The 14,880-nt window shown below is 36.6% G+C and overlaps 1 protein-coding gene across 3 annotated transcripts in view; it reads right to left on the bottom strand.

The window, feature by feature from the left end:
* Positions 1–14,880, bottom strand: part of PARD3B (par-3 family cell polarity regulator beta) — a 421,427-nt gene that overhangs the window by 187,013 nt on the left and 219,534 nt on the right. For all 3 annotated transcript variants that reach the window (XM_054069863.1, XM_054069864.1, XM_054069865.1), the window contains 4 exons: positions 12,333–12,503; positions 8,955–9,084; positions 3,283–3,382; positions 1,062–1,177 (listed from right to left, as the gene is read on the bottom strand). In XM_054069863.1, coding sequence (XP_053925838.1) covers positions 1,062–1,177; positions 3,283–3,382; positions 8,955–9,084; positions 12,333–12,503 — 517 coding nt within the window. The remainder of the gene's footprint in view (positions 1–1,061; positions 1,178–3,282; positions 3,383–8,954; positions 9,085–12,332; positions 12,504–14,880) is intronic.

The following is a 14,880-nucleotide window of genomic DNA, read 5'->3' as shown; positions in this document are numbered from 1 at the left end:
TCCCAAGTAGAGTCTGTTTTGCCCATGATGGCAACTGGTGAGCGATCTCCCTGTCCTTATCCTTATCTTGACCCACGAACCTTTCATTATATTTTCTCTCCCTTGCCCAGCTGAGGAGAAGTGTTACAGAGGAGCTTTGGTGGGCATGTGGCATCCAGACAGGGTCCAGACACTGCAACCAACAAAAAGTTATCTGGAAACTGTATGTGAAATTAACTGATTATTTTCTTCTAATGGTGTACAAAATCTGATCCAACAAAACACACAAGTTTATGATTAAGGACATCCTAAGGGTAGGTATCAAAACTATTCCATCGAAACTTGAATGCGAAAACAATAAAGAATGGCTGACAAAAAGAATTAAAACGAAAAAGAAAAGCTTATTCAGTATTCTTTGAGGCTTAAGAACTTCGAGAATTTTTCCTTGAACTCTCATTAAAACATGACTCGGTTTTCATAACCCTTCAATCTTCCACCTGCAAATGCTTTCCTAGTACTAAAAAGACCATTTACTTTCTGCTTCACCCACCCTGCAAGATTTTCTGCACAGCATTGATAGGTAGAGGACCATAACCTTACCACTCTTCAAGCATTTATAAAGATCTTCTGCAACACTTTGATTGCTTGTGTTTGTCATTGTCAATGAAGAAATACACAACTTGTCTTAGGGAAATTAGCCTTTGTCCAGTGTATTTTTGCAATCATTTATATTCCATAAGAAAATGACTTTTGTTATTGCTGTTTTGCTACATTTTTTAGAAATATATAACTTGTACAGCAATTCTTTCCGCTCATTTTGACAAAAGCTCCCTCATTTCTGCAGCTAAGATTTCAATACAATGGATAGAATGCCCTTTAAAGAAAAAAGAAATCCAACCCTTTCTTCAGCTTCAATTAAAAGGGTACTTGCAATTAGATGCTGCAGGAGGCAGACCATTGTCCCCATCACTGCAGTTCCTCTGCAGAACTTAGTCCCTGATGTTTGTGCTAAAGAAACAAAAGCAAAAAACAGAGACGGTGCAGATGCTGAGGCTAAAAAGTGTCACCCCATCCCATCTTACCCAGATCCATGCTTTTCGAGGCTTTCAGATTAATTGATTCAGACTGCTTGGCTGGTGTCAAAGATCTGAAGTTGATGTGCTGATCTGTTAAATGCACTGCTGAATTTATGATGGGGCTGCAGTTAAAAAAAAAGACATGTAAAATATTTAGGCACCAGTTCAAAACACCAGCGAGCTAAACTAAAGCACGCACAACATACATGTGTTTCTCCCTCCAGTTGCTCGCGGCTATGCATTTTCAAATCAGTTATTGATTCTCAACTTTCTTTTGTGAGACTTAACACCTCCAGTCACTTGTTTTTCATCATGGATGCAAATATAGATGTAAATGCTTAGCGATAATTGCTTTTACACAATTCATATTTTATTTAGCAGAAGAAAAGAGGAACATACTAGCACCTGCTTCCCCCCCCCCCCCTTTGCTAGTTCTGTTTAACAATTGCTTTCCAAATAACATGACATAGAAAGTTGGAAGAATACTGTCAATGTACCTGGCTCAATTCTACTTCATTTGCTAATACAAACCTATTTTGCAGCTTTGCATCACTCCAGCAGAGGCCGGAGCCTGGAGTTCTTGTGGAGGGTGCCACCGAAGAATTCCAAAGTATCATGGCTTGGTCTTTTTGTTTTGTTCTGTAGTTATTTTACTTCAAGTTAGGCAAATATCTAAAGCTTTCAAATTTTCCCTGAGTGAAACTCGGAGTAACTTTCACCCATGAGGAACTGAAACACCTCACTGCAATGCATCTGAAATCTTCCCTGATTCTTTACAATTAGAAACAAAATTTAATTTTTTTTAAAATACTATGAAGCCAAAAAGCAGTTCCAAAATTAAATACATTTACTTCAAAGCTCTTTAATCAAAAGGTTTGGTCTCACTGTGTCAAAACACTTTCTAGAGTTCTTTTGCTGAAATGCGTTTCAATGGAATCAGTGTGATTTGACACAGCAACTCAACTTCAACAGACCTCAAGTTCCAAAAGGAAAACCAATACAACACTGGAAAAACATCAGGGTGGGAGAGAGGGCAAGTTCATCATCATTTTCATGTATCATTATCATATAAGAAAATGTTTTTGCTCCCAGCTTGTTGAAAAATTAGGAGAAGATTCTACCAAACAACTGCTGTTGAGAATTTAATGGGGAGTTCCACTAGTCTACGCAGACCTCTGTTTATCTACCATGTCATACATACCTGCCTCGGACACCAGAAATTATGAAATTACACTACTGAAATGAATTTATGTTAGTAAAAAAAAAAAAATAATTCGAGGCTCTTCATTGTATTAAGGATTCAAAGTGTTATATAACATATAACCTTTGATACCATAAGTCATTTAAAGAGCAGTTTCTAATCACATCCATGCACACAAGGATGGAATCATGGCTAAGTTTTTAGCTGAAATGCACACTTTCCTAATATCACTGTGATAAAACAGTCGCATGACTATCAAAACTGCGAATACACACAAAATGAGTAACAAGTGCTCAACATTGAATTTGCAGCGTTAGAAGTATGAGAGGTTGAAATGATGCTTTGATTTCTGCACTTCCAAATTTCCATGTTTACTAAGGACATTAAAGCTTGAAGCCACTATTAAGCACACCAGCTTTGACAAAAGGTATTCTTAAACTATCTGAAAAATCTATACAACAAATTTATAACTGGTAAAGTGTCCATTATTTTTTCCCCAATACATTTCAATGTTCAAACTTCCTGAAGTTTCATTTTGTAACCTCAGGAGTGTCTTTGGCTGACATGCTGCATAAGAAGATTCAGTTTCCTAAAAACTGAATTTGGCTGAGACTTTTAAGGATTTAGGAGACTTCAGGCACTGCATCTAAACATAGCACCCATTGGTACAGTTTTAAATCCACTTTTTTGTGGGCTTGTCTTTTGTTTTTTTTTGGTTTTTGTTTGTTTGTTTTTAAGTGGGATTATGTTTTGGGATTCTTTTTGTTTTACTGCACACATGCTGGATATTGTCATCCATATGTTATACGGGTAGCAGGCATATTGCAGCTTACGAACAACTGAAACGAACAACGCATTAAATGTCAAAATAACATTCCCATCTTACATTAAAAGATCATTCAGGTGACTGTAAAAACAGTGGTACAAACTTATACAAAATAAAAAAGCTATTTTAAAATCAGTTAGAACTACTATCACAATTATTCAGGCAACTAGGGTTGAAACAATTAATAGCCAAAGTCCAACCTGTGATTATGATCCTCATTCAGCAGATCCTCACTGGGATGTGGTGGGAGAGGTGGAGGGGTTTCGTTTTCACTATTGCCACGATCAGACACTGGCAACTCTGAAATAATATTTTAAAAGAGGTAAAATAAGCAGCAGAAACAAGTACATTACACCAGTTCACTGATCAATGACTGGACTGGAAGGCCTCAAGCAATCCTAAAGTGAGTCACAAATTATTCAAATCCCTAAACTAACTAAATTAGAATTAAAAACACACCAAGCAGAAAATATACCCCTTGGGATTTCCTGAAGAGCTGATTTCCAGATTTGCATATGCATAACTAAAGATAAATATAGACAAACTTTGTGCTTATAGTGAAGTTGAGTGCAGTGCACAATTTGCTTTACTCCATTTGAGTGGATTTTCACTTCTACATAGCTGCGGCCTAACTGATTGTAGGTTCATGCTTTCATTCCCTTTGATGGGGAGTATTTACCACCTTTCATGTACAGAAGAGAACCACAATCTCAGCAAAGAGTTCAGAAGATGAAAACATTTTCTTTTTCTGTGGCAAGAGAAGTCAGAGACGTTTCTGAATTACAGTCTTCATTTTGGTAATTCCTTCTTTACCTTTACAAAAGGCATTCAGCTCACACCAGAAAATTACTTTGGACCAGGAAAAACATGAACTACTCAATTAAACCATTCAGTGGTTTGTTAAGCAACACCATTACATACCTGCAGTATGTAATATAACTGCTGTGTCTGCTCTGTAGGCCAGTTTATCCCGTAAACTCCCCTCTCAATCTAAAGGCCTAATCTTATAAAAGGTCCCTGCATTTTTCAATGCAGGACATGTTTCACCCCTTCAAAACTTAACAGGAAACACTGACAGTAATTCTTGGGTTTCAATGGCAAGTAAGCGATTTAACAACTCTGCCACGCCACACTCACCACCTGTTCTGTTGTGCTGAACATTGCTTATCTTTCTGCAGAATCCTGTGTAGAAGTACTGATCTAACTTAAGAGGAAAACTGTTTACAGGAAGGCGATCAAGCCAGACAGCAGTACATTATATTTATTAGATAAGAGTGCTGAGATAATTCCCCAGAAGCAAATTAAAAAAAAAAAACTCCAACAGAAAAAACCTATTAGCTCAATAACCCTATAAAACTCCTGTTTGCTGGATAGGCTTCTGAAGATCAGAAAGATAAGAAACAGTTCGAACCAAGTATCTGAGGGAAAGTGAGAACGTCATCAGAAGAAAGCAATGGTGAGCAGATGAGGTGAAACATTATAACAAGATCCTAAAAAATAAGGATTATGAGTCTGATGAAAAAAACAGGTAGCTACCTAGCATATATACACACTGGCTTCTTGATCACATTATTTCAGGTCGCGATTTAAGGACAGGAAACAGATGAGAAGTAAACGGCAAGTTCTCACAATAAAAAGAATTTAGAACAAAGGGAAGCTCACATAGTTGAATTCAATTAAATATTTGAACAATAAATGAGAAGATTAAAAGATTTCCTCATGCAAAAACACTCAGAACTACCGAAAATAAGCAGACTACGAAGCTCTGCGTGAAGCCTGCAGGATATCAAGTACATAGGAAATGCAGGTGAAATTCCCTGTCAGTGACTGCAAAGCAATAAACACAGGAGTAGGGGAAAACTCTTGACACATATAAAAAGGCTACTACTTTAGCAATTGCCACTCTGGAACAAGACAATAGCAAAGCACTGGATTGTTCTTTGAATATACGATTAGTGAAGTCAAAAGGAAACAGACATTCAGAGCCTTAAAAAAGTCTGAACATCTAAAACTTAGACTTAGTGGCGTGTCTAGTTTTTAAATAGCACATAAGGTTTCTTGGCATCTGAAAGATGTTCAGCAACACGTGGAAATGGTGGCAAGGGTAGTTGGACACACAGAGAAACATTCCAACAAGGAACACTGATTAAGATTCTTTGATTTAGAATAAGAAGCAATAAAAGAGGATACAAGAGGAGTCTAGGAAACTGTAAAAGCTATGGATAAGGTAAAAAAAAAGCTCTCACTGACTGTCTCATACACACTAACTAGAAGGCACACAGTGAACAATCAAGTAGCACACGTATGACAAATACGAAGTAGCATATTTTCCTGTACAATTAATTCATGGAACTCATTGCCTTGAGGATGTTTTGGAAAGCATTTTTTAAAAAATAAATATTAAGAAAAGGACTAGAAGTTAGAGAGGTATCAATGGCACGGTGGTCCAAACAGAACCTCTAAATTCACTGACTACCCAGCGCAGGAAATAGATACCTGATGGAAGAGAGAAGGGGAATAAATAAATCACACCACACCCTACAGCGTGGCTTATCCTCTGATAGCCACAGCTAGAGAAAACGAGCACATCACCTAGTTATATTAACTCTGATACACGGTAATTGATATGTAATTTCACAAAGGCTGTTTTGTGACTTTCACTACACAAATGGTACACAAAGAAAAATGTCAGACTTCCTGAGTGAATTGGAAATGAAGTAATCACAAGGGACTACAGCTCCCAGCAAAATGGGAGCAGGAGCAAAAGAGTCAGAGCATTTAACCTAAGAGGGAGTCACTGTCTCCATGTTCTAGACCTCAGGAAATGATCTCAACAGATTCAGAGTGATCAGAGGAAGAGCTAAGCCATTAAACAAAAACTGAATGTTCATATATTAAACAGTTCGGTAGAATAAATAATCGAGTCTGTCTGTAAGATATATATAATGTTTACAAGTAAAATTTCACTACTTAATTTTCTCTCTTGACATTATCACACAAGTATAAAAACAGAGATGCTTGTACAAACAAAGACTTGTCAAGTCTATGGTAGTGGTGAGAGTTTATGATTATTCTACTATTTAACCAGAGAGATGACAGCATTTCCCCTATAACCATATATAACGTAAGGTTATAAGAAATACATAAGAACCTCTAATGAAACACATTCCAGTAATCTTTCAACACCAGAAATGTAAAGCTGCTGGCACTGAAGTATCATTTCTCAAAGAGGTTGTTCTAAAAAACACTGAATCTGTGCAACAGCTTGGCAGAAAAAGAAGTGAGGACCTGAAGGCAGCAAGTATTATTCATGCAAAAAACAGAACAAACGCTGGCATTTTAATATTGGATCAGTATCCCCTCCCCCATTATTTAAATATCCACAGGCAAGACAAAATGCAATGTTTTGGCTATAACCACTTTTCCCCAGACATTTTTTTTCTTGCTCATGTATAATAAAAAAGACTCTTAAAGCAGACAGCGATATTAGCAGGCCAAGCTTCAGTGTATTTTTGCTGAGCTTTTATAAGAATTTTATTGGTAAGGGCAGTGAACGATACTGGAAATAACTTATTGGAAAACATTAATTGAGAAAGTGAAGTTTTATTAAATTTAATACAGCTCCTGTCATTAAATTCTTACATTAGATCCTGTATTATGTTAAAAATCTCTTCCATTTTTAATTATTCTTCGTAAAAATGTACCATCCAGACTTTTACATCCAAGATCTGGATAGCAGACCATAAAAGTGTACAAGGGACTGCTCCTGCCTGTCACAAGCAGCTCATCATATCTGTGATTCACATCCTTAAACAGACACATGAGCTGAAGTTCCTGCGTTATATGAGCTGAAGTTCCTAACTGAGTTAAATGAGGGCTGTGCATAGTTGTAGCATTTGGCCTTTAGAGACGCCTTGAAGTACTAAGGACAAAACTCTATTAAAAAAAATGCAAAAAAACTTTTGATTGGAAATAAGAGAGAGGTTCATATGGAAAGCAGAATGAATACTAGCTTGATAATAATTAATACTATGACTTCAAAATTAGAGAAATATTTCTACAATATGCAGGACTACTGTAAGCCTGCAAAGTATGTTTCAGCAAAGAATTTTCAGAGGGGAGCCCTACTGCAGTCACTCTGCTGCTGAAAGTGTCTGTGCAGTTCTCCATTAAAATCATTTAAATTTAACTCACAAAATGCCAAATCCTCAACAGAAATTGGAACACAATGATACTTCTAATTAAGTGCTAGAAAATTCTTTTTAATATGTCATCTGCTTACTGCAATTACAAACTGCTCCCACCAGGTCATAACTGGGAAGCCCCAACCACACCGAATGCTCCCTGACAATACCCCTCAGCTGCACCCCAGAGCATCCTTTCCACACCCTCTACACATGCTCTTCTGAGGCCATCACATTGTTTTGCTATACTGCCTTCTTATTATCACCACTCTTTAATTAAAAACATTGGAACAATTGAAATATTTCAAAATTCCGAACAATTTCAAAATATTGAAAACAATTTTTACGAATGAACTGTAAAACAGTCACCCTGATTTTTGGATTGCAGTTGGAGAATACTTATCTGAAAGTACAGCTCTTCCACATACTTTATTTTAAACTTTATTGAAGTGACAAGTTTCCTTTTGCCATTCACTTATATCAATGGCTCCAGATCAGTTGCTTATATGTTTTTAAAGGAAGTGTTTAAAGGTACTTGCTGCTTTTTGATCCTTTGACAATGGCTAACTCTATGCAGGCTAGTTCTAAGGATGACTCTTTTCTCCTGTAACTACAGAATCAGTGTAAACTCTATACAGGAGAAATATAAGGTAGATTTAAACAAAAAGACCTGATCTACGAATATTTACAATGCTTGAGTCTATATATAATTCTTCACCTGGAGTCACATTGTCAAAATACTGAAGTCAAACCAAATATTTACTCCTAAATTATACGGGAGTTTCTCTTGAGCTTTACAAATTTGGTTAAAATTACCCCACACAATCAGTGCAGCAGCCTATGAAGTTACTTTTTGCAGGCCACCCAGATTCCACAGTCATCTAGGGAAGTGGGAAAAACCATGCATAATTCAACTGCAGCAAATATTTCTTTTCCTACTGGAAGGCATTTAAGTACGTGCTTGGCTTGAAGGATGAGAGCACACTTAAAAGGATAAGGGTCAAGACCATCTCAAATACTTAAACATTTCAAATAATTACTATCTTGCTGAGCGGTCAGGTGCAAACTGGACAGATAGTACAATATGCCACCAGAAATGAAAGAAGACAGCAAAATAATTGGTATTAAAAGCTCTTACTTGAATGCTTATATATGCTTATACATGTAGGTTTTATTTGTAAAATGTAAACAACTACCTAATTTTTTAAAATTAGTTCATTAATATAATTCCAATTTGTAAATTAAGGGAATGTTTCTAACCTTCGAAGAAATTTTAACCTAATTTTAGCCCAGAGGAAGCAAGTGTACTTCATGAAAATCAGACTTTAATATAAACTCATTTAGCTTATAAGAACCTACAAGAATTTGATGCAAAAATCATTGTGTTCATTAAGGATATATAGAAAATAAACATTTTGACAACATATATTTTGCACTCATCATTTGTTTTTTTATCCAACCTTACGTGTTGGGGCAGCGAGCTAGAAACTGTTACTTAAACTGGAATTTGTGCCAGGAATCTAATTCACAACTTCTGAGTCAGCTCTCCCACCCTCGCTGGATCTTCAAGCCTCAAAGTAACAGTGTGCACTTACTCTAATTAACTGCTTTTCTAGTGGCTGTGGATTTCAAAAAACCAAAACACAAAGCACTTTCTTTTAGCACAGAAAAGGATATCTACAGACTACCTTTTATTCTTTCCTGAGGACCAGATGTTACAAATTGCTGAAGAATAGAATCATTGCGCCGGGAAGCTGCTGCGAAGTTATGACTCCCGTCAAAGGCTGATTTTTGAAAGACTCCCTGGTCTGCGCGTTCCTAAGGGAAAAACATAACCACACATTGAAAAAAACCCCCAATAATTCAATGTTCAACAACGCAGAAGATCAGCCATCACTAGAGACAGTGCACAACATAGTGTAATGTGTTCGCTGTACATTGTTTTCTTTCGAATGAGGAAAGGTACCTTCACGATTACTGTCTGGTTTTGCTGACCATGAAACTAAAACAATATCTTAGCATTAACAATCATTAAGAATGATGCACAAAAACGAAGACTGGTTTGTTTTTTTTATGACCCACAACTGGCTTCATTCAAAATTCTCCATCTGGGAGGGCAGCTTGTGACATTGTCAACACAAGAATACAGGCAATGCCAATGGTATTTTTCTGCCAGCCAGCTGGTTCCCTTCTCTCAGAGACTGAGTGCATATGTTCTGCTGATCACACGCTAGAGCAGTTTTGCAAGTAAGGAGTTACACCAAACTCCCAAACGCAGGTCTTCTGGCTAGCAGCTAAACAAACTCCTGTCACACCTCTAGTCAGCTTTGCTTTTGAGACATTTCTCCCCACCCCTACATGCCATATCGTCTAATTTATTCTCCTGAGCAGTTGCTCCAAAATAAAACTGGGGGAAAAAAATAGAAATCACAGTTTCTAAAACTGGGACAGACCCAAAAAGATGTTTCTGCACTTGTTATTCAGGAAAAACAGAAAACCCACACAGGGGAATATTATGGCTAGTTTTCAAAATAACCTTTACAGTTTCTGTGATTTTTCAGAAGGGACCTCCAACTGGCTTCTCTTTGTAAAGTGCATGTTCATCATGCCAGCAAATGTTACACTAAATATATAATTTCTTAAGTTTCATAGTCACATCTACAGAAGAAATGTACGTATCTAACCCATATAATTTATTTGTAAAATGATACAAAAAGTTTAACACATTGGCAAGTGATTGCCAGCAAACCAAAGCAGAAGAAAGGCCAGAGTGTTACATTACCCTGCAACTTGCCATTCAAGCTTAATTATTATTATTAATAATAATAATTGTATAATAAAAATACTAGTAAATTATTAGTAAAATAATAATAATAAAATTTTTAAAATGTACCTCAGAGCACAAATCAATGCTGAGATGCTTACGGTGACAATCTGGCTACAAATGTAGTCTTAGTGGACAAGCAAGCCACAACATTCTTTCCTCCTCAGTGCAGCATTAACCATTTGAAAATGCTCTTTAAAACCTCCGTACAGAAATGCCCACACCACACAGCCACTGACAATTATGCTTCTTCTTGTTACTGGAAATCCTCTACCTTACATATGCTTCCTTAGGTCGCGATGGCCACATTTACTACTTTCCCCTGTATACTGCTAGCTAAATTAAGCTTTGCAACATCCAGACTACTACTACATTGGAGACCATTCCCAGTGGGACAGGGAACCTTAAATTAACAGCAACAACAGATCTGCTTTTCCAGCTTCTTGATAAATGACAATCAATATCCCAACAACTGATCACTAACCAGCCCAATTAGAGTATTCAGTGTATAAAACATAGCTGTCATGGAAGACCTCCATTAGTGTCCTGACCAATAAAAACAATAATGCATTTCTAAAAGTATTGTCCTTCTATCAAGCTGACATGCAGTACTTGGGAAGTTGTTTTGGGGAAAGGAAAGAATAGGCAACAACCTACTTCTGCTACGGTCTGCAGACTCAAATGGAATTACAATTGAACCTAAAAGACTACCCTATAAAAATTAATTCCTGACTAAAATGAATTTGATTCAATCAAGACCTCATTATGCATTCTTCATAAGGCACGAGTCAAGATGGTTTACCTTTTTCATACATCTGGATAACACACAAAACTAAACGCTTAACTGTAACAGGCAGCCTCATACTTTTATTAGGTCAATCTGATACTTGATTGGAAGATTTTTAAAACACTTTGGCTTTTGTTAAATGAATAAAACTTGCAGCAATGAGTTTTATTTGAAGATGAGCTTGCTTTCTTACATCACAAGAGTACATAATAAATATAACATATAACTTATAGTTCTTCCTTACAGCATAATGCTAAGTCATATAGAAAAGGAATGCAAAAATGTCTTTTTCTCTAGCACACTCCAGAATTGCTACTGAATACTTTTCATATTTTCCTGAAACGGCTGACATCAGTGAGGTGCAAAGTGCCCTCCCAACAAAGGCAGAGCATAATATTCAGAAAGTAATATACTTCTAAATCTATTTCTCCAACAATCAATGATGGTAGTCAATCAAATAGAAAATTATCAGGAAAATATTAAGAGTTAATTACATTAAAAAATCTGCATTCTCTCCTCCCTCTAATATTTTATGCAAATATATCCACAAATATAATTGGTTTTAACATTTTAAAATGTTCCAGCAATGCTTATTAAATAAAATGCTTGAAATTATCTCAGAAGTCTGTAATAGGATTTATTACAACCTCTTATACCACAACTCCACTTGCATGTGTTTTTATTTTAAGGAACTGTACGGGTGTTGAAAACCTACCACAATATTTACTCAAGGGTCAAAATTAAAACTGAGGTGAGTAGTAAGGGCAGCCAGTAGACACACATACATATTATCTACACAAAGACGAAGAAAGAGCGTGCATGTGTGCACGCATGCATGAGAGGGAGCAAGAGAGATTAAAAACCCAATCCTTCTCAATAAGAAGCAACTGGCAAACAGCAATTTATATGAGGTCTAGAAAACGTAACTGTCAACATTTCCTTCTTGTCTTATTTTAAGCAAGAGAAGCAAGTTTGATATTAAACAACTCAGGACAGGACCAGAACACCAAAAGAAAAAAAATGTGAATTAAAATAGTAATGAAAATGAAAAAGCAAGAGCAAAGTAGAATCCAAGTCACACTAAGACATTAAGCTCACTGATCATGACAATAAATGAAGTCAGAAGAATTCAACTCATCTGTATGCCTGGTGTTGCCCTGAGGAGGTAGCAGACAGTCAAAACTACATAAACACATTAATCCTTAATTAACCCTTTTTGGGCCACATTTGCTTTTGTTCTAACGCTTGTCAAATTAAAATAAGAAGCAACTTTTAGCCTGGCCTTAACAGGAACAGGAGGCATCAGCCAAAACCGCTGTGGGAATCCTGACTCCAGGAAGTCACGCGCTCATTCTGCCAGAAGGAGTTCTCCAACCAAGACTTTGGCCATCGTCTCTTGTATGCAAAAACAATGGGACTGGAAAGACATTTAACTAAATGTATTTATTGCTTCACCTCTGTTTGCATCTCTAGTCGTCGGAGAACTACCAGCTGGATCCTCCCACGAATGTTCCCCTCCATGGACATGGAGCGCCTCAGTGTTTCCATAGCCTCATGATTTGACTTGCCCAGAAGTGACTCTCCATTTACTGCAACAAGCTGATCATTTGCTCGCAAACGACCGTCCTACAAGCATGAAATAAAAAAATTTAAAAAATTTAGAATCATTAAGTAGAGGTGCTACACACAGTAAAGCAAGATGCAGACAATCAGATGTTGCTTTCTAGAATTTCAGAAGCAAGAGACTGCTTAGTAACAGATCTTTAAAAAGAAAAATTCTTGAGTCCATTAATTGACCATTTTTCCCCTCCATTTACTACATTTTGGGAAGAGTTCATAGGGCAATTACAAACAGAATTACATGCACATGCTGCAGGTTTTGTTGCATGTACAATTTAATTTGAATCACTTCTACAAACAAAACAGGAAAAGGCACTTTTGGTTAGTTAAAAGGACCCACATCATTGCTGTTAGTATCTGCAATGCAACCGCGAAGGGAGTACAGCAATGTATTTTCCATGCATTACTGCTATTAGCATCTTGTAAAAAAATAGCTCCAAAATTTTTGACTTATAGCCTCACTAGTGTCTATATTGTCACAATTACCATGTCACTACATGGGGCAATGTTTTCAGTTCAGAATGTTTATTAAGACTTAAGCATCCTTATTTTAATGAATGCTGTCCATATATTTCAACATCCAAACCCGCTGGCAATAACAAAATTAGGGTTGAGCAATATCAAATAGCCTATGCTACAAATAAAGTAATTCAGTGTCATTGACGAGGTTAACTGACATTTGTGGGTGTAAAATTGTGGACACTGCTCTTCTGTGACTTAGGAGTCCTACTGCTGTAGTTATTATTATCTGTGATTTATTTCTTTTCACACGTGCTGAGGATTTTTCTCTTTTTAACAAGAAAATAAGGTCTATTTAATTGAGAGACAAGATTTTCTTTTAAAACTTGTTCATAATCATCAGGTTGGCATCAGACCTCAAATAAAAGGAAGAGAAAGTAAGAAGCCAAAGACTTCCAATATAGAAAGGCAGCAAAGAAAGAATAGCAGGGAAAGAATTTGCATAGAAATACATTGCTTGGTTCAAATGAATCTGATTCATTCATAGGCTCATTACATACTCTTCACAAGGCACTCGTCCGAACTGTTTACTTATTTCACACATCTGAGTAATCCAAAATATATATACTTTTCAACTTTTATTTTTTCTATCACTAAGATGTTCAATTAACTATTCTGCTATTGATGCCAAGTCTAAGGCATTTGTGCTCAAGAGAGTTACAGTAGCTGTGACAAAGCCAGCTTTCTTCAGCGTTATTTTTGTTGGAACTGCATATCATCATTACCACAGCAGAGCATCACTAGCAAGAGGTGCCACGGAGCTGTAGAAGAACAGCATATCCCAGAATCCAAAATAAACTGGGAAAGACAAGAAAAAGGAAAGATAGAATTGGGAGTTAAGTCACTTACTGAAGGAAAATTAAGAGAAACAAAACATTTCTGGGGAGGGTATGGGAATGGGGGACAGGAAACAGTAATGCCATTTGGAAAAGATACTGCAGCCTCTCCTACCTCTCTGCTGAGTATTTCATGCCAACATATATTCACATACAGCCAAAATCAATACCCACCCACCCTCTACATACAAAATGATGCCATCACACATGCTAAAGTTTAGGGAAAGAAGAGTTAACATTGTTGAACATGGAGTTTTATTATTTGCACATGTTGCAATTCCTTTGTGTTCTATCAAAATTGGCTGAAAAGAATGGAGCCATTCACAGCAATAGCAGTTTAAGGAAAAAAGATTTTATTTTTCTGAGTTTCTGTAAGACTTTGAAAAGTTTATGGGTCCCCATGTCCTCCTCCTGTGGTCCCACAAGTTCTTGGAATTTTTTTTTTTTTCCCTTTCTGTGGATAAACAACCATGTATACAAATCTGTTAAAGCTGCTTACTAAAATATATACAAATACAACCTCAAACGCATCCTGTCACGACTACATCTCTTGACTATGCAACTGTCCTGAACACAATCTTTATTTTCAAATGAAGCACTGCAGCCTCAGAAAGCTCTGAATTGGCCTGATTTTTTATTTGCCTTGCAATATTTTGTATATCTTTGTTTCTATTTTAATAGCGTCTGTCCATAAAGAACTTCTTTTGATGCATCTCCACTCTTCCCACTCTGTTAACACGCTCTACCTGAATGCAAAATTCAACTTGAATTCAACACCTCACCTATGACCGGAGAAAAAAGGTGTGCATGCTTCATAAATGCTGATCAACCTCACTTGTTAAGTCACTTGTACAAGGTAGACTGGAAGACAGCTGAACATTGTTTTCACACATGCTCAGGTAGAAGTTATTTCACAGGAAAAGCTTTTGTTATTTTAAAGACTGGGGAAAACAATTTAAAAAAAACCCAATTTCTTAACAGTTTCCAAACCCAGATTTTCACATCACTGGTGTTATGGCCTGGTTTAG

The sequence above is a fragment of the Cuculus canorus genome, chromosome 6 (assembly GCF_017976375.1).
Source record: "Cuculus canorus isolate bCucCan1 chromosome 6, bCucCan1.pri, whole genome shotgun sequence".
Taxonomy (NCBI): Eukaryota; Metazoa; Chordata; class Aves; order Cuculiformes; family Cuculidae; genus Cuculus; species Cuculus canorus.
This window is presented reverse-complemented; position numbering and strand designations above follow the sequence as displayed.